Here is a 20,939-nt window from a genome sequence, read left to right on the forward strand (position 1 = left end):
TATGCTTACATAAAAAAAAAAGATGTCAGAAAAAAACAAAACAAATGAATAAGCTGATGTACAATAGTTATTCAATAGTATATTTGTTACTGATTTGAACTTCATACAAATTATTCAAATATTTCAATAGACCTTAAAGAAAAGACTTTATTAAAGATCTTAAAAAAACCAATAAAATTTAAATTTAGTCTCTCTTTATTTTAATTTTAAAGTATCAATAATTTTTTTTTACTATTCATGGTTAATGTTTGTTGATATTTGTTGTATTTAATGGTGTAGTACTGATTTCAAATTTTGACACACGGCCAGTGTTCAACTAGTACTTATTTTATCAACTCTGAAAGGATGAAAGGTAAAGTTGACCTCAGAATGCAAGGATGGTCAAAATTCTATTAAGTATTTTGCCCTGGCCCAGTAATGATTCTGTCATCTTGCTGCCTTTTTGAATGGTGTATTTGAAGTGCCAAATGAACTCTTTGTATTCTGGTTTTAATTCCTGGTCATAGCCATCTAGTATCATCACTAATTCATGCACTGCCCCCCCCCACTGTCCCCTAGTCTGAATCTATAATGAAAAAATAAATTCTATAAAATATCACTTAATAACTAGAACACATATTTAACAAAATTCAAAAAGACCAAGAAAATTTTGGAACAGTTTGAAACAGGTATATAATAAATGCAATGACCGATATTAAACTATTGTGTTCTCAAGTAACACTACAAAATTCTTACTTGCTCTGATGATAGCAAGAGTAATATTATCTTAAATAAAGTCTATTTTTTAATATAAGTACATCAGAATCTTTGGTTCCAAAACTTTTCTGGATTTCTGATTTTTCTGAACCCAGGATGGTCACTTTGGTCAACACACTCTAAATTAAACATATATCAAATTTGCTTAAATAATTAAATGAAATACAGATATCTATACTTCAGTATAAATGATACAAATTTATTAGTATTGTATTGTGTAAGTCAGCGAAAGGTACCACTGAACTAGTCTGGTGGCTGCAGTTCTGGACCATTAGTGTCCAGAAAGTCGGTGTTGTACCTGTATACAAAAGAACTAGTAGAGAGTGTACAGGGCAAAGCTAAATATATTACACTATTTTAGATTTATCTGCTAAGTTCAGGTTTTAAATCTGACCTTCTCATTATATGTCTATTAGTAAACATTTAATGACCAATAAGGAAATTTACATTTAAACTTGATTTATAATATATATAAATCCACAAATGCAATGAAGTTACTAATACACTAGCTGTTAGATGGTATGTTTGAATGAGAGATGCAGTCCCAGGTTAAGATTCAAAACCATAGCAATCATTTATATTTCTGACATGAAGGATTATTAAGAAAATTAACTGATTGGAATTTTAAAATTCATTTTCTGCATTGCATTTCTGTTTACACATTTAAGTCAATATTATGACTGGTAAAACATTTTAGTTAACTGTCTTCAATTCCCATCTTTGGTGACAAATCAGTAGAGTCCAGATAGTTTTTCATATGTTTTTTCTTTCAAATTCTAATACCATGAAACAACTCACATCATGAAAACCAGTTTCTTTTCCTTTCTTTTTGTTTTTTACTGATTGCACTATCAGTCATAAAAAGAAAATGCATAAACAATAGCATATAAGAAGTTAAAAGTTTGATTATTAATTACTTGTTTACTATAATTAATAATGTAATGATTATCATAAAAAAATGTGATTCTATATACAATCACACACACACACATTCTTGCTTGGAACAGTGGATCTTGAAGCACAGAAAGCTATAAATAAGGTGTTGAAAAACCTTTTGAATAGAAAAGTCGAAGCTGCTTTCAACTTTTTCTCTCCAAAAGGGTTGTTCAACCCAATATTTACATGGTATTATTTAAAGCTGTATGTGCTTTAGATCCACTGTTCCAAAAAAGAATTATTGAATGTTCTCTTGAAAGTTTATAAATTCTTATATCATCAACTATACATACATACATACAGAGTATTTGGGCTAAATCTGAGGATTTTTTTATGTCTCCATTTTTCAGGAACAGCTTGATGATGTATTGGTGAACAATGACATTGAAGAGCATAAGAATTAAAGTTGTAGTTGAGAAAAAGTTAGTTGACATGGAGGACTGGAAGCCATCTGAATATTGGAAAAGAGTTACTTGTATCAAGATGACTCATACCGGGTATCAAAATGCTGACATCATAACTACTGCTCAATGCTCTGTGAACACTGTAAAAGCTGTAAGACATGACATGCACAGCTGCAGTGAAGATGAAAGAGCCATGGCCAACAGAAAAGGACACAGTAGACATTGTGTCCATATGCCAGAATTCATCCAACTGCAGGACAAGGTAATGGAAGATCTGAGCAAAGGAAGCTGGCTCTGAATGAGGGCCTTGCTACCACTCATACTAGAGGCACAAGGGACAAATTCTGACAGCCAAGGCCAAGGAGAACCACTTGATGAAGTCAAAGAAGTTCCTGAACAAGTTGAGGCACCCTGTTGTGCTGAAGTTGATCTGAGTCTTCTCAGATGAAAATAACTGCCAGGACCAGTTGCACAACACCTACAATCCATGTGGTGTCCCACATATGAAAACCAAGTTCCCCCAAACTGTGATGGTCTTTGAGTGTGTGTATATATTATTCAAAACAGTTTGATTTGGATTCTGTGCTACTTTAAGTTTTGAAGCCCCCAACAGAGCCTATCTCATCAGGCTGGTAAGAATCCAAATTAGTTTCTTACTAGCCTGATGAGGCAGGCTCTGTTAGGGGCTTCAAACCTTGAAGTAGCACAGAATCGGAATCAAACGGTTTTGAACAATACATGTAAATCCCAGCCCGCTCACTCATATATATATATATATATATATATATCAGGTTTGGAGGTGATGTACAGGTATTATATATTAGAAAAGATAAGGTACTCAGAGATCTGGATGGTTGTACATTTACAGATTTTTATTAGTATGTCACATGTTTTTATGAATCATATATTAGTGCTTTCATCTACTCTAATAGATTCTTCAGGTTTAAATTTTTTTGAAGGGATTCATCTCTTTTTATAGTATTATTGAGTACGAATCCCTTCAAAAAAATTTAGATGTAAAAAATCTATTAGAGTAGATGAAAGCGCTAATATATGATTTATAAAAACATGTAACATATCAATAAACATCTGCAAATGTACAACCATCCAGATCTCTGAGTACCTTATTTTTTCTAATATATATATATATATATATATATATATATACACACACACACACGTGTGTGTATACATAAATACACACATATACAAAGTTTAGAGTTTATTACAGATTTCTTTGACACAAAACTAGACACATTTAAGGCTAGTGTGTGATATCTATGATCATTGTAAGTACTAACCTTGTCCTGCTAGTGGTTCAATTTGTAATTTGAGTCTAACAACCCTTGCGTTAGAGAAAAAATAAAATTCATGAACCCAGCATTGAGCAGGGTTTTTTTTTTGTGCCTTTCTCAAATATAACATAAGAGAATTTCATTGAAGGGGAGTGGGAGAGTAAGGTAGCAAATTTTGAATCAGTCTATGACATACATATAAAAATGCTTAATTAATGTAATCAAGGCTACAATATAATCCTTTATTGACCCTTTAGCATTCAGATTATTCAGTCAAATGTAATGTTATCAAGTACCTGTAGAAAAAGGGTTTAGTTATGAAGGATATTCATGCTTGCATGGCTGCTTACATTAGGGGATGATGCTCCAGCTTTATCAACAGTGAAAAAGTGGGCAGCTGAATTTAGGAGGGGAAGGGAGAGTCTTGAAGAAGACTAAAAGATGACCAAGGAAAATATTGATCATGTTCATCATATGCTGATGGATGATAGGCAAATGACTATAAATCAAATTAGCCAATGCTGTTAGCATATCCCATGAGAAAGTTGAGAATATTCTGCATAGTAAACTTGGCATGATGAAAGTTTCTGCTCAGTGGGTGCCATGTCTTCTGACATGTGATCAAAAGCACACCGAGCTGATCACATCAAGGGAAAATCTAACATTGTTTGGGGTAAATCCAGCTGGTTTCCTTAAATGTTTCCTTACCCAAGATGAGTTAGAGACAGAGAGATATTTCATGCAATAGAAACACCTGCTTGTATTTAATATGCAAGTAGGTATCCACAGCGTTCAATTTTCAGTACCCTTCTATTTATCATAGTTATTCAGACTAATCTTAGGATTATGAGGTTCCAAAGAAAACCTATCAAAAACAAAAGTCTTTGTTAACAAGAAAGAAGCTAGGACTCTACGGCCCTCAGCGGGGTAGCCATACAAAAAACCAGTAGATATGAACTTTGTGCTGTGTAGAAAATGTGAACTGCAGATGAACACAAGATGTAGTTTAATCAAAGGAAAAATTAACAGAAGGGAAATTACTTAGAATGTTACAGACGCACAAGAGTAGTTAGCAGTAAGAATAACTAGAAATAAAATTCTTTGAAAAATTCATGAAGCTCTATAGAGATAACTGATGACTTCTGATACATAGGTGACATGCATGGCAGCCAGAATAAAAATGAAGTGGAAAAAATTCAGGAAGCAATTACCTCAGCTGACAAAGAGGTTTTGTAGTGATTGCAAAGAAAAACAGCTATAAATGAATTGCTTGTGAGAGTCATTACTGTCAGCAAGATTAGAATTAACAATGAGTTCAGTAATTTAGCGTGTATGATGCTTATATACAAAAGAGCAATGGTGTATGGTAGCAAAACATAGGCACTAAATGTGGAGGATATGCTAGTAGTGGAAAAAAATAGAACATGTTTCACTAGATCTATAATGTTAGTGCACATGAATGACAGCACAAATGACCTGAGAAAAAAAATGGTTATAAGAGGAACCCAGATGACAGCATGCAAGAAAGATGACTACACTATACAGAGGTGATGTGCATGAGGGATAAAGTGGTAACCAGCAATCTACAAGATGAAGAAGAAAAAAACTAAAAAAAAAACTGAGGAACACATGGGAAAGAGTGATGAAAGTTAATCTCATAAAAAGGATGACAAAGAATCACAATAAATTATAAGATCCTGTGTTAGAGAAGATTTGTCTAACCAATGTATGCATGAAATAGCAAACATAAATTGATGATGATAATTCCAAGCATTGGGTTGGCTAAAAAGTTTGTTTGCTTTTTTCCTTGATGCACCCGTACTCATTTGGTACCCGACACACAAACGTAGCTTGATGTAAATTTGTGACAAGACAGGTTGTACATTGTGTGCTTAAGATCACTCTGAAAATGGGGGACCAAAATGAACTTTATCAACACAGGCGTTTTTTTTTTATTTTGGAAACCTGCAGGAAGATATCTGGCGTGTACAGAGAGGATGCTGTTATGGAATGTGTCAGAAGTGGTTTTTAAGATGTCAATCATGAAATTTTTTTGTTCAAAATGTACATTGCTCTGGCTAGCCAACTGAAATTAACAGCAACAAAGTGAAGGAGTTAGTTAAGACTAACCCCATTATATGATCAGGATGATCACAGACATTCTCCAAATAGCCAAACTGAGTGTTGAAAACCATCTGCATCAACTTGGTTACATCAACATAGCTCAATGTTTGGGCCCCACATCAATTGAGTGAGGAGAACATGGCCCAACAAATATCAATCTGTGATTCATTGCAAATGCAAGAAGAAAATCCCTTTTTTAAAGAGAATGGTAACAGAGAACAAAAAAATGGATTGTTTACAACTATGTAAAGCACAAACAATCATGGGAGAAGCATGGCAAACTACCAAAAACAGCCTACAAAGCAAGACTTCATCCGAAGAAGGTTATGCTTTCAATTTGATGGGATTGGAAATGTATCATCTTTTATGAGCTTCTTCCCATGAACAGGATTATCAGTTTGGATGTATACTGTGACCAGCTGGACAAATTAAATGCAGCAATCTACACTTCTTTGGAATCACAGCAGAAGTTAATGGGGCTTGGATGGAAAGTTTTGTCTACCTTCCATAGTCACCTGACCAAGTACCTTCAGATTTTCACCTGTTTCAGTCTCTTCAAAATTCACTGAATGGACAGACCTTCAACTGAAGAGGATGTAAAAATTCACTTGGAAAAGTTTTTCACCAGTAAAGACAGGAAATTCTTTGATCAGGGAATAATGGATCTATCCACAAGACTGTAAAAGGTACTGAAACAAAATGGCAATTATATCTTTTATTGAATTAATTACTTTATGTTTAAAACTCGTCTTATTTTCTTTTAAAAAAGTGAAAATCTTTTTGGCCAACTCAGTATATTACTAAATATAAACAACTTCAGTAAGAGTAAATTCCAACTTTGTCAATATTTAAATGCCGTTTCTTTTTTTTTAGGTCATATTGAAAGTATTGTTTAAATGGTATGAGATATGGGTATTAAATGTGTAAGATTTATAGAGGCTGAATCTGGTGTGATTTGTTAGTTGTCTAATGTTAACTTGCATGAAAGTTAGAGTACAAATGAGCTAGAGTACAACTGGGCATAAAAAGCATCAGCCAATGTATGCGGGAGAGATGGCTGTGTTGGTTATGGATACATGATGAACATTGAGTGTTGGTTGAAAAAAAGGGTTGTGTTAATAATACAAAATGAATTGGTGGCAAAAGATATGGAAACAAATGGCAAGAGCTGATCTGATGATGATGGGTTTCACAGACAAGTTGATCGTAATAAGTGGCAATATACCATATAATAGCACCTCCAAACCATGTCAACAGACAGAAAAAACATGTTTAAGAAAAATGATAATGATGATGCTGAGTGAATATACAATTACATTATACACACAGAGGCTAAAGTAAACTTAATGAGGCATATCAAGCAATGTATAATTGTTATATAAAGATTAAAAGAACAAAAACTTGGGCACATGAACCAGCATATGTGTAAATATTTTACTGTAGTAGAAAGACTGCCATTAAGTAGGACAAAAAACTGCAAACATTTGCTTTAAATGTTTACTGTGGCTGTATATTTGAAACCAGACAGGCTACAATAAATATAGCTGAGCAAATCTATCTCATTCATTCATATATATATATATATATATATATATATATATATACATACATACATAAATACACACACACATGCATAAAAGGAATATTGAAAATAAAGTGAAATATTTTGAATAATATTTGTTTCTATTTTGTATTCCTTTTCCTCTAATGACACATCATTATCATTACTATTTTAATGTCTACTTTTCATATATGTTTCACATGTCATTGGCAGATATTTTTTTAATATAAATATTTGAAAATTTCAAGGTAAGCATATTTTCAAAGTAGTTTTCTTTTCTTAAGTGAAGTGAATAAAAAAAAACCTTTAGAGATTAACCAAACATTGTGAAGCAATGGCAAAATATCTATGAAGTTCTAACATGAATATTTTAGCAACTTTTGTAGTTACTTACTAAAGATATTTATGCTTTATAAATAATATAAATAAATGAAAAATGTTCTATGTTAAAGATTTAATCAAAATTCTGTCATGTTTTTTTTTGTGTGAAAAATGAATATGAATTAAGTTAAAAAGCAGCACTAATGAATGTATATTTCAAAGATATTTTCTCCTCTTACCTCAACCAAAAAATGCAATACATAATCAAAATAATTACAAATCATTTTAAAATAAATTACATGACTGTCAGACAAATAGGGACACTTTAGAAAATAAAGAATAAAATAATGTATGTTAATCTCAAAAAAGGGAACCGACAGATGAAAAAGTGAGAGTTTGGGCTATTCATTCTCAACCCATATGAATATTTTCATTGTAAGATAATTTTTTTAAAGACAATTTAGAATGTTTATTTTTGTCTCACTTTTCTCTCTCTCAAGATGACGAGATTGTTCAAGAAGTTGTCATTGCCCTATTGGCATGTTAAATAACTACACAGAAGCTCATTCTGTATGATAAAATAATGATTATTTGAATTTATGGAAAGCATTTAAAAGTGTTTAAATGACAATTTGAAGAAAAAGATAAGCAATATCTTGTATCAAAAGTGTAACAAATAGGTAGAATAAGATCATCCATATCTTGAATAAATGTGATACAGAAGCCAACAGAAAGAAAGAAATATGTAACGAGAAATTTTGTTACACAGAAAAAGAATTAGCAGTAAGGCACATCGGCTAGTCATCAATAAAATAACACTAAAATGATGTGTCTTACGTGTATGGAAGAAAACATTGATACGTGGTACCAGGGGGTTTGTTAAAAATAAATACTAGAACTATCTATTAAGAATGAAAAGCTCACTGAATTTTAATTTGAGAATTGAAATGGAGCTTCTGGGAAAGCTAAACCAATGGACAGAGTCTGAACATGTGTGTTGCTAAATGCTAAGATGGAAATAGTTAAATAGTTTGAAAAAACTTTATGTGCATTACATGTTGGCAGGAAAATAATACATTTGAAACCTTTTACACAAACATCCATTATAGCAAAAGAAAGATTGCAAATGATTGGAAGACTAGTATTACCAATTAAGTGGATGGATTGGATAAGAAGCAATGGGACACTACTCCTTAATCGTTGAGCCTTAATTGTAGCCTTCCACTAATCTAGGCATACTGACGGAATATTAATTCCTTGTAATGAGATATTATAAAATTGTTGGCTTTATGCTGGTCTTTAAAAAGCAGCATGGTTACTTAAAGAACAATGTATCAATGTATAAGTATCTTTCAGTTGGAATTCATTTGTCAGTACCAAACTGAAGAAAACTTTATCTCTTTAAGTTAACAGTTTGTTTCTGTTGTTTATGAACAGAATAAAATGATTGTTGACTTTTGCATGGTTTAACAAATGATGTTTTATGATTATATTTTTAGATTTTAGCATTGAAAACATGCTGTATCAGTTCTAACAATTTTGGTACAATGCTAGTTTTAAGTTCGGCAAACAGTATTAAAAAGTAGCATGAGGCATTCATAGATGGTGTGATGCTTCTAGAATATTAATTGTCAAGAGATCAGTAAGAAAGCTTTGCAAAAAAAAAAAAAAAAAAAAGTAATAACCAGAAAAACCATTTATTATTCGGAAATATATTAAATTATTATCCAACAATAATAAGTTTATGATGGTGGAATTCCAATAAAGCAATTTTTCAAAATTTTGTTTTCAAAGCAAAGTTTTCTAAAATAAAATACGGCATCTCTGACATTACATGAAATTTTTTTTCTCTGTTTTAAACGAGTGGTTTCCAACATTTCTATCATCCCATCACCCTATCTCTGTATGCTTAAGGTATGTGACACCTTTGTTTTATTCTAATAGAGAAAACCTGTTGTGCCCTTAGTGCTGTTTTCTCACTCTCTATTTTCCAGTTTTGGAATATAGACTGACATTTTTTTCTTAATTTTATTATTTGAATTTAAAAGCTCATGACATTTCAAAGTGAAGTAGAATACTGCTATCGGTTACACCCTGGGGTGTCATGATAACTCTGTTGGAAACCTCTGTTTTAAGCAAAAGCACTTTTAAAAAAAAATAATTTTAATAGAATAGAAAAGCAGCTCAATGAATGAGTTGTGGTGACACTGGATTTTACAGCTTGAAGTTTATTTCTTATCAGAAATAGCATAGCATTTCATCATTTGAACAGCAATAAAATAAGTACCAATATTATTCAGAGCTATAGGGAGATATTTTGATGTTTTTGTAATAATGCTACATATAGCAGTTGTGTAATTGGGAAACAATCTCTTACACTAAGTTATGTGTGTGTGTGTCAAATTAAATACACAACCGAAAGAGCTTTTATGCTACTTGAACAGGCATATTTATAAAATACACCATGTATCTTATAGCTATCTTTCAGGCTCTGTTTATGTATTATGTGTGTGTTTATATATATATATATATATATATATATATATATATATATAAATCAGTAAATAGTGGGGTTGTGTTAACCGCACGTGGAGAAATAATAGGAAAATGAAAAATAATAATAAGGCAGAATGCTAAACTGGAAGCATATTTTAATAAAGATTTCTAACCGGCTTTCATTGCATAGCAAATTTTCAAGAAGAGGGAGAATGAAAATGTTTTTTACAAAGAAGTACAAAATGAAGAAAATAATATATAAAAAAATAAATATACCAATACATTATATTGTCTTTGAGCTTTTAAAGTTCAATGGTAATTCATGTATATAATGGCTGGAAAAATAAGGATGCACGAGAATTGAGAGTTGTGTTAGGTTTAAAAAAAGAGAAAAGGGGCTAAAAGTTTGTGTTAAGCAGGAAGTGTGTGTATAGGGGAGACAAATCTTTTTAGTTGGAGTTATGAACTCTTTTTCAACAGGAAGTTTATATTTGTTCTTATTTCTCTAGGAACAGACATAAACTTCCTGTTGAAAAAGAGTTCATAACTCCAACTAAAAAGATTTGTCTCCCCTTACACACACTTCCTATTTTGACACCACACTTCCTGCTTAACACAAACTTTTAGCCCCTTTTCTCTAAACTTAACACAATTCTCATGCATCCTTATTTTTCCAACCATTTTGAACTTTAAAAGCTCAAAGACAATATAATGTATTGGTATATTTATTTTTTTTATATATTATTTTCTTCATTTTGTATTTCTTTGTAAAAAACATTTTCATTCTCCCTCTTCTTGAAATTTGCTGTGCAATGAAAGCCGGTTAGAAATCTTTATTAAAATATGCTTCCAGCTTAGCATTCTGCCTTATTGTTATTTTTCATTTTCCTATATATATATATATATATATATATATATATATATATATATACATACACATGATTAGAAAGAAAGTCCTGTCACGTTTTTGTATTTTTGACACAATGACTTTGAGGGGACTTTTTCAATACTTATAGTGAAATAAACATTGACTTTTACATTCTGATGTTTTTTTTCTTTCTTTGCAGATTACTTTATACTATATTGGTAAATTTTTTATTGATTTTACCCTCAGATGCTGCATGCTTTATAGGAAAGTGGTGCTTATGTTAAAAGTTGGTGCATGTTTCTTCATCCTCTGAGTGCTTCTCAGCTTAATCAAAGAGTCGCTTACTACTTGTCTTTGAAGAGTAGACAAGCTACCGAATCTTTCCAGGTACAACCATCACAAGTAATGAAAAGTGGATTCTCTATAACCATAGAAAACGACAATGGTTAGCACCCAATGAAGAAGAACAATTCACGCCCAAACCAGGGCTACACTTAAAAAAAAAGTTATGTTTATGTGTTTGATGGGATATGAAGGGTGTTGTTATCATGGTATTAAATAAAAACAAAATAGTTACTGCAAAGAAGTATTGTCATCAACTAGAGGCATTGGACGAAAATTTGCAGAAAAAGCACCGTCATTGGTCAATCCTAAAGAGTGTTGATTTTACATGATAATGCAAGGCTACATATTGTCTAAGTTACGCAGGAAAAGATTATGGCACTAAATATGGAAGTTTTGCCTTATCCTCCTTACTCTCCTAACCTTGCTCCATCAGGCTACCATCTTTTCAGATCACGGCAATATTATTTCAAGGGAAAACAGTTTATTAATTGTGAAGAGGTTAAAATATTGAGTGTTGCTCAGATTCAAAACCTGAAGACTTTTACACCTGAGGGGATCAACAATTTTTCAAATAGATGGGATTAAATTATCAATAATAAGGGGAAATATCTTGATTAAATATATAAATTAAGACCAAAGAAGCATTTGTTTCTTTCTAACCTTCAAATGTGACAAGACTTTTTTTCCAACCTTATGCATATGTGTGTGTGTGTGTGTGTGTGTGTGTGTTCATTCTGTTGTCCGTAAAAAAAATTTTTTAAAGTCCGTTTTTTGTGCTTTGTTTATGTTCCCGTTCCTTTTTTGACGTCCTGTACCCGGATATGCATCTATATATACATGTAGATGTAGGTATGTACATATATGTATGTATACATGCATATGCTCATATATCATTTGTATTATATATATATGAAATTAAATGAAAGCTCAAATGATTAACAGCTAGTGGCATTAATCATTTGGATCTTCCTGTCATCATAAATACTTCTAGACATATTTAGTGGTTTGAATAGTTGCAGAACCGGCTTCTATAAATTCTGTTGTATTTCAACTGTTATAAAAACATAATTATACCATATTTGGCAGAAATATATTAAAACCACTTAGACAACTATGGAACTTAACATCACTCTAAAGAGAATAAATATTCTTAATTCAAAGAATTTTCTGAACATATTTAATTAATTATATTTTACAATTTAAATATTTCATTTTTGTATCCATTTGTAATCTGAATCACATGTATTTATTCTTGATAAAGAATATCATTCTCATATAACATTTAAAGAAAATTATCTTTAAATACTGAATCATTATGACTTATTGAATTTTGTTTTCTTGGTTTCTTTCAACCTGTATATTTCGACATATTTTGTCAAATCAGTTGGATACTTACTATCAACTGATAATATTCTCATTAGGATACCTATATTTGGGTATTAGCCTAATCTCGTTGTCAGACATCTCACCAAGTTTGTAGCATAATCAGCTTTATGGCTGTCCATTGCTCATATATTGGTCATGTCTGGTCTGCAGCAAAATCCCCATTTTCTTTGAAACTGAAAAAGTTGTAATGCCTGTTGCTTTACCATACATTTTGTCCAATAATAAGATAAACAAGCAACAGAGATATAATTCGCCAGGCAATGGCTCTCTACCTGGTCAATTTAGGAATTATAACAACATATATATATAATATTATAATTATAATATATAATATTGTAGCATTTAATAATATTGTAATAACAATATTGCAATGTATAACAATGTTGTTTTATATATATATATATATATATATATATATATATATATAAGAATATTGCAATTACAATATATAATATTGTAGCATTTAATAATATTGTAACATAACAATATTGTAATGAATAACAATATTGTAATGTATAACAATATTGCAAGTAACTAATAACAATTGTTGTAATGTATAACAATATTGCAACATATAGCAATATTGTAGCATATAACAATATTATAACATATAGCAATAATGCTATGTACAACAATACTGTAACTAATAACAATATTGTAATGTATAATATTCTAACATAACAATATTGTACCATATAGCAACATTGTAGTAGATAACAATATTGTAACATATAGCAATAATGTAACATATAGCAATATTGTAACGTATAACAATATACTAACATATAACAATATTATAATTTATAACAAGATTTATCACAAAAGGGTTCGAGTATTTGTTCTCAGAAGCCTGAAATATTGGACTTTTGTTTTGATTGTCTTTCAAAAATATTTTACTTGTCAGTGAACACGACACACAATGGTATAAAACTTGCCAGCAGTATCAAGTGCAATTTCTGAATGAATAAATTGTACTTAGCAAATAAATATTTGAAGTAAATGTCTTTTTGCACACATTTTCATTTTTAAAAAAAAGTGTGTTATACAGCAGCATATATATTTTAAAGGGTCTTTTCTGACTTTCCCTTATCTTGGGAGTAAGTAAAACAATACTGATATTACAATTACAAATAAGCTTCAATTTTCAACAATATTGGAAGATCTCATATAGCTAACAGTGCACCACACAAACTTTCCAGTTGAAATAAAGTAATGATTTGCAAAAATTTAGCAGCTACTTACAGCCAGGCAATATTGATAAATTATTGAATTTTAGCTGATAAGTTTCAAATCATATATCATAATTCTTATGGTGAATTTTAGTAAGAAAATAGTGACTAATTTGTTCTCATTCATTTTCTGTTAAATATGATGTGTATATGTGTGTGTGTGTGTGTATGTATGTATATATATATATATATATATATATATATATATATATATATGACAGAGAGGGGAGATGGCACATACACACATATTTGTATAGGTGTGTGCATATATATATATATATATATATATAAAACCATACATATATTTATCCTAAAGTCAAATTGGTTCTGAGGTTAATAATTGTTAGGGATTTAGCCGGGGTCAACTTAAATATACCAATTTCATATAATGAAGATTTTGGATCAATCACTGTAGAATTTGGATCAGCATTGGCTTTGTCAGAATGAGTATCACCTTCTAAAACATCTTTCAAGAGTAAGGCAGATCCAACTTTCAAGTTCAATAAAATACAGGCTTCTTTGAGTCTGAAAATGAAAAAGAAATTTAAATAAAATAAACTCAATAGTAAATACTGATTTCAAATTTTGGTACAAGGCCAGTAATTTGGGGATAGGGAGTAAGTTGGTTATATTGACGCCAGTGCTTAACTGGTACTTATTTTATCGACCCTGAAAGGATGAAAGGCAAAGTCGACCTTGGAAGAATTTGAACTCAGAATGTTAAAACTGATGACATGCCACTAAGCATTTTGCCTGGCATACTAACGATTTTGCCAGCTCACCGCCTTGTGAAAATATACAACCATCGTTACCACAACAACTAATAGTAACAAAACACTATTACCAATAATAAGGTAAGAACTAAGTCATTTTCCCTTTTCCCAGTAACTGGCACCCATGCTAGTGACATGTAAAAAGCATCTTTTGAGTGTTGAGCCTCACAGCGGCAATGACAAATGACCAAGACCTTTGGCAATATGCCTTGCTTGAGAAGAAGACCCGTCAAGCCAAGTGAAATCATAGTCATGGCAGATACTGTTGTCATGTAACTGCGATTTTTTTGTTTCAGTTTCTCAGCCGCATTTGAACCTTTAACTGAGGTGAATATATTTCTACACAAAAACATTTATAGGCTTATTCCATACATTGAATAGTATCCACTCTGTGCCAAATAAATTAAGTGAATGCTTTAATACATATATCTTAGCCTTTGTCATTCGACTTCGAAATGTTACATTACATAGGCATCCACCGATAAAATATCTTTTACCAGTAACACCATGTACTTCCTTTTTAGATTTAATTAATTTCGGTTTACCAATAGGTTTCTACATTTTTTCGTTTATAAAAGTCATGTCACTAATGGTGTTAGACTTCAATTTTACACTTGTATTTTAAATTTTCACATGTACGAATTTTCTGTTTGTTGTATTACCCTCTTTTTTCAATGACAAACTATTTATTTTTTACCTTTGTTCCATCGTCTTGTCATCTTTGTTCTACAGTGCATCTTTATATGTCCTGTACTACCACAACGAAAGCGCTCTGCTTTCTTAAATGAACAATTTTTCCTCAGGTGCACACCACCACTTGCAAAACATGGGTTTAGTATCTTGATGCTTGTTGTATTATTCATAAACATTTTATCTCTATTCAGACTATTCTGCACTGGTTTTACTCGGAAACAATCTTTATGTTCAATTTCCTCTGTGTTGTGTCTTAATTTCAGTATTCTTTCACATCCTTCAAACACTTTTTGCAGGGTTACATCCTGGTTTTGCTCCAGTTTTGCAAGAATTCTAGTCCTGACTTCTGCATCCTTTTTGGCAGTTAGCTCTTGTGTAAAAATCAGGCATTTGAACATATCTGGAGTTAATTTATCTAGCTTAAACTTCTCGCATTCCCTGCTTACTCTACCAGCATATGTGATAAAGCCTTCTTCGTTGTATTTCTCTATGTTCAGACACTTCTAACATGTCTATGAGCTTTTTTCACTGAAAATTTTGCACAATTGTCACATTAAAATCCATGTCCGAAGGTTTTCTTAGAAGTACATAATTACTGTATCGTTCATGTTCTGTTGCCACCAGTTTTCTGAAGATTAAGCATGTTTTCATCTCGTCATTCCCACCTTTACATTTTTTCTTGAAGATTTGCTCGTATTTTCTGTAGTATGCTTCGGAAGTAACATCTTTGTCAGGTTTGTATTTGAACTCTTATGGTGTTCACGACATAATCTGCTGAGAACACCTTTTCTGACAACTTCAGTAATTGCAGCATTTGCTGCTGCAATATTATTTGTTGTTGCTGTTGCTTTTGTTGTTGCACTTGCAGTTATAGCTGCTGCTGTTGTTGTGGTTATTGCAACTTGAGCAAACTGGCCAACAAATTTTCCATAATTTTTACAATTTTTCGTAAAATTTGTACACCAACTTTGTGAGTTTATTAACTCCTCTTCGAGTTTCTATTAACTCCATGTGAATTGGTTTATCCTTGCCAAGTTTATTAATTCCTCGTCACCGCTGTTGTAACTTGCGTAGTCAATGCTATATCCTTTATATATCGGTATATCAATACACCCACTTCGGTTACTGCAGTATCACTGTTAGCTCTGTAAGACACAACTCTCAAGACAGTCTAACATGTATTCTTGTATTTAGAGTGACTAGGTCATTCCATTTGTCATGTGGGAGGGGTGTCTCATTATTACTAATTCCCTACAACAGAGACAAACATCACCCTGGATAGGGTGCTGGACTTAACACTGGTAGTTTTTTCCTTCAAAGAACCTAGCACTAAAGGCTAACAAATAACTTATCAAATTAACAGTGATACCACTACTTGGAACAATGAGCTGTTCATACTCTGTGGAACCTAATTAAGTCAGGTAGATTGGTCTATTTAACAGTTAGTCAACTGTTGTGACTGCAGGCACAAGCAGTGTTTATATGAATACTTGAAATGAAAACCTCTTGGCTAGATTTTCCCTACTCTGTAGAACTGCTGTAACTGTAACTTTAATTGTAATATGGGGGTTGAGTACTAGACCAATAAAATATAACCCACTAGATTCCAGTGAAGAAGAAAAGAACTCTCAACTTGTTTCACATGTGAAAGAGTTACATTATATCAACTGGAAGAAAAAAAAACTGTTCATTAGGCAAAAAACCTGAGCAAGGACACATACATGGAAGAGAGTCTGACTTTCAGGGATGTGACAGGTTGAAAGCCATGTTCACATACTAAAGGAAAACTATTAGTCACCTTATCCCTAACAAGAACCTCTCTTAAATTCCATTTTTATGCATGTACACACACACACAGTTATACATACATGTACAATGGGCTTCTTTCAGACAGAACAATTAAATGAATGCAGAGATAGAGTTTCTATGTTTCAAAATAATTTTTCTTTTTCTCTGTGATTTCAGCGCATTTTTTTCAAATATGGTAGGTACAGGCATGGCTTTGTGATTAAGAAGTTTGCTTCCCAACTTCATAGTTTTGGGTTCAATCTCACTGGGTGTTGCCTTTTGTCAGCTCTCATTGCATTTTCAAAAGGAGCACTTCATTGCGCTATGCATCTAAGAGATCATGCAAATTATTTTTGTCTGTGTTAAAGTTGGAGATGATTTAGTTTGGAACCACATTGTCTTTAATGAAGACTACAAATGGTTCGATTCCATTTTTCTTTTCTGTAACCATCTCTTACACTGGTTATTAATAGTGTTGCACATCATAAAATGGTGTGCAACATCATATGCACTTTCTCTCTTCTTCCCCTTCCTTTTTGCCAAGGTCTACATGCAGTTATCAGCATTTAAATACCAATTTTTCTATGTTTGCACAGATTGGAATGAGTTCAGTTGCCATATATCATATCTCTTTTTGTATCAATCATTTGCCATTTCATCTGTAATGCCAAACACCAAGAGATCTGACATCATTTTGTTCCCAAACCCTTGACTGACAACATGTGACAGTACATCATCCATCCACATCACACATCCATACTGATACAGTCAAATCTCTTTCATAAATTAGCCAATAGAATTAAGACATCCCCTTTTTAGAACACTTGTTATTAAAACAGTTAGCACTGGCATTACCAACTTCAAAGGAGATACCTACATTTTATTTAGCATAATTCTAAATGTTAAAATCACAAGGTTCCTACATTTCAAGACCATATATAATGTTGAATAGTGAATTCTTATCATTACCAAGTAAGAAACAAAGAGAAAACAAACACATACATGTGCATAAACACACACACACACAAAATCACATAAATGACATTAAAAACATACTGTCGAAAATATGCGTCTGGCTTTTTTGTGTAATCTCCAAATAGAGGAAAAAGATTTCGAGTTAGATCAAACTCCAGTTGGGAAGCACCACCATCGCTAAAATGATTGGCTAATATAACCTGAAAAATATGAATTCAAAATTCAGTCAATATAAATCATTTTAATAAAAATCAACAAATATTACTTTAATTTTTTTTTCCAAAAGAATTTAACTGCTGTAAACAACAGATTTAAAAACTGTTTTTGAAGTTTTAAAATTTCAGAATTTTTAATTTCATTACAAATAGAATATCTATGTATGAAGAAACCTGTCACACTTCAATTTTATTTATTTTCAGCAAGCATTTGAAATCTCACAAGAAATGGACACAAATGAAAGGATGTATAAATGGAGATGCATTCAATCAATAACATGGAAAAATATTGAATACTGAATGGGTGATGACAATGATGATGAAATGATAGAGATGAAAATAAAATGAGATGTGACCGGTTTCAAAATTAGGCACAAGATCAGCAATTTTGGGAGAGGGGGCTAGTTGATTAGTGACCCCAGTGCTCAGCTGGCACTTATTCTATTGACCCTGAAAGGACAAAAGTCGAAGTTCACCTTGGTGGAATTTGAACTCAGGACAAAGATGGATGAAATATTGTTAAACATTTTGTCCAGTGTGCTAATGATTCTGCCAGCTCATTAACATCTTTACAACACATCATCATCCTAAGTGTTTAATGTCTATGTTCCATACAGACATGGACTGGACATGTAATGGCTAATTCATTCCATAGCTGCTGGCACTATTTATTTGAATTTTTAAGACAGTTTCAAAATCAATAGTAAAAATCAATAATGATCTTACCTCATCAAATATAAATTTGTTTAATTTTTCAGCTAAACGTTGCCAGAATTGGTTGAATAAATGTTTACTTATAAGACTTTCTACTGTTTGAAGGTGACTTTTCAGAATGAGAAACATTTCACAAGCTGTAGGAGACAAACCTTGGACTCCCCCTTGGACATCTTGTTGAGAAGGTAAAGTTATCCATCTGTAAATAAAATAAGAAATCTATGTCATAGAAACAGTCTAAAATACGTTTCTTAATCAACAAGGACTGGTAAGCACAGATATGGCTGTGTGGTTACAAGCTTGTTTCCTAGCCATGGGGTCTCAGGTTTGGCTTCACCACATGATACCTTGGGCAAGTGTCTTCTATTATAGCCCAGGACTGACCAAAGCACTGTGAGTAGATTTAGTAGATGGAAACTGAAAGAAGCCCATTGTACATGTATGTATAACTGTGCGTGTGTGTACATGCATACATACATCTATGTGAGTATGTCTTTATGTTTGTCTTGTGTTAGTCCCCTACCACTGCTTAACAACCAGTGTGGATTTGTTTACATCATAATATTGGGGTTGATTTATTTGGCTAAAACCCTTGAAGGCAGTGCTCTAGCATGGCCACAATCCAATGACCGAAACAAGTAAAATATAAAAATAATAATAAAAAATAAAGGCACAAGAAAAACAAAGGCAAAAAGCAATAAAAAGAAAATGTTTCTCTTTTGATATCCCCCGCCCCACACAGCAATTAGCTTGACACAGAAATAAGAAGAAATAAACTAAGAGCAGCATTTAAACATTTGTCTTACCTGTCTTTGCGGTATGGTTGACTTCTAGCTTTCACATCAGTAAAAACATATGTAATAACAGTCTTCAGCATGTCGCTTTTAAGCCTCTCAAATAAATCAATCATATCATCGAAAACAGTCTCTTCTAAAGAAATTAAAAACTGAGACTCTAGTATAGCCTGTTTGGAAGAAAATAATGATTTTTAAACTTTGATACAAGGTCACAAATTTTGGAGGACATAATGAATGAAATCAACCTGAACTTATTCTACTGACCCTAGATGGATGAATACATAAACTGGAACACTGCTGCCGCCTTCCCAATGCTGCAGTCTATGTCCAGTTTCTCAAACATTAATACTGATGTAAAATTTTGTCTATATAATTCCATTGTTTTGCCTACTGCAATTTAAGCCAGCAAAACTTAGAAGAGCATAGTAAGGACAGATAGAAAACTAAACATATTCTAGTAGAAAAAGAAAAGGGAAATAAAGAAGGCTTCTAACAATACAGAAAGTTTTACAAAAAACCTTTATATTTTGGGTGCAAAGGCCTATCTTCAGAACGAAGCAGTCCACAAAATGTTTAGTTATATCGATTTCATTATTTATCAAAGGTGTCTCAGAAATAACCTTGAGAGTCAACTCTCAGAACAACAAATGAGAAGATTCTGAGAAGACTGAAGTTACAACCACTGCAAAAGATTGTAGCAGAGCACCAATTCCACCTAGCTGGCCATATTCTCTGTCAAGCTGATCAAAAAATAATCACGACTTGGCTACTACCTGAAAAGCAAGATTAAAAAGGGTAGTCCAAAGCTCACTTTGTGGTAGACATTTCAAGATGACCTTAAGATAGTCAATATTCTGTGGAATGGATGTGAAAAGTAGCAGCCAACTGAATCCAGAGGAGGGGGTTTGCCACTCAATGTCCTGAGTAGTGCAGAAGTTAAAGCTAAAAATGGGTGAAAGTCAAAGAAACCAGAATGTTAAGAGATACAACTAAATAATGTAAAGCGGCAGTCCTCAGTTCTTTTTGCCCCATAGACTGGCTTTATGCAAGAGAATTTTTCTACAGGCTGGGGTGGAGGTCATGTCCATAAAACACAATAAAATGCATAATACATAATTTAATTATTACATATATAAGGTAACAATACTCTCAGCAGACTGCAATAGTCAATAAAATAGAAATAAAAATTTTAAATAAATTTTTTCCGCATGACCTGGTACCAAATGATTCATAGCCTGACACTGGTCCACAACCTGGTCGCTG

General features: G+C 32.2%; 1 protein-coding gene across 1 annotated transcript in view; it reads right to left on the minus strand.

The window, feature by feature from the left end:
• Positions 1-12,269: 12,269 nt before the first annotated feature.
• LOC106867402 (RAD50-interacting protein 1) overlaps positions 12,270-20,939 on the minus strand; it is a 39,492-nt gene continuing 30,822 nt past the window's right edge. The window contains exons 11-14 of the mRNA XM_014912264.3: positions 19,686-19,843; positions 18,892-19,078; positions 18,032-18,150; positions 12,270-14,246 (exon numbers count right to left, since the gene is read on the minus strand). Of these exons, the coding sequence (XP_014767750.2) occupies positions 14,027-14,246; positions 18,032-18,150; positions 18,892-19,078; positions 19,686-19,843 (684 nt within the window). The 3' untranslated portion in view covers positions 12,270-14,026. The remainder of the gene's footprint in view (positions 14,247-18,031; positions 18,151-18,891; positions 19,079-19,685; positions 19,844-20,939) is intronic.

The sequence above is a fragment of the Octopus bimaculoides genome, chromosome 2 (genome assembly GCF_046866305.1).
Source record: "Octopus bimaculoides isolate indiv1 chromosome 2, ASM4686630v1, whole genome shotgun sequence".
Taxonomy (NCBI): domain Eukaryota; kingdom Metazoa; phylum Mollusca; class Cephalopoda; order Octopoda; family Octopodidae; genus Octopus; species Octopus bimaculoides.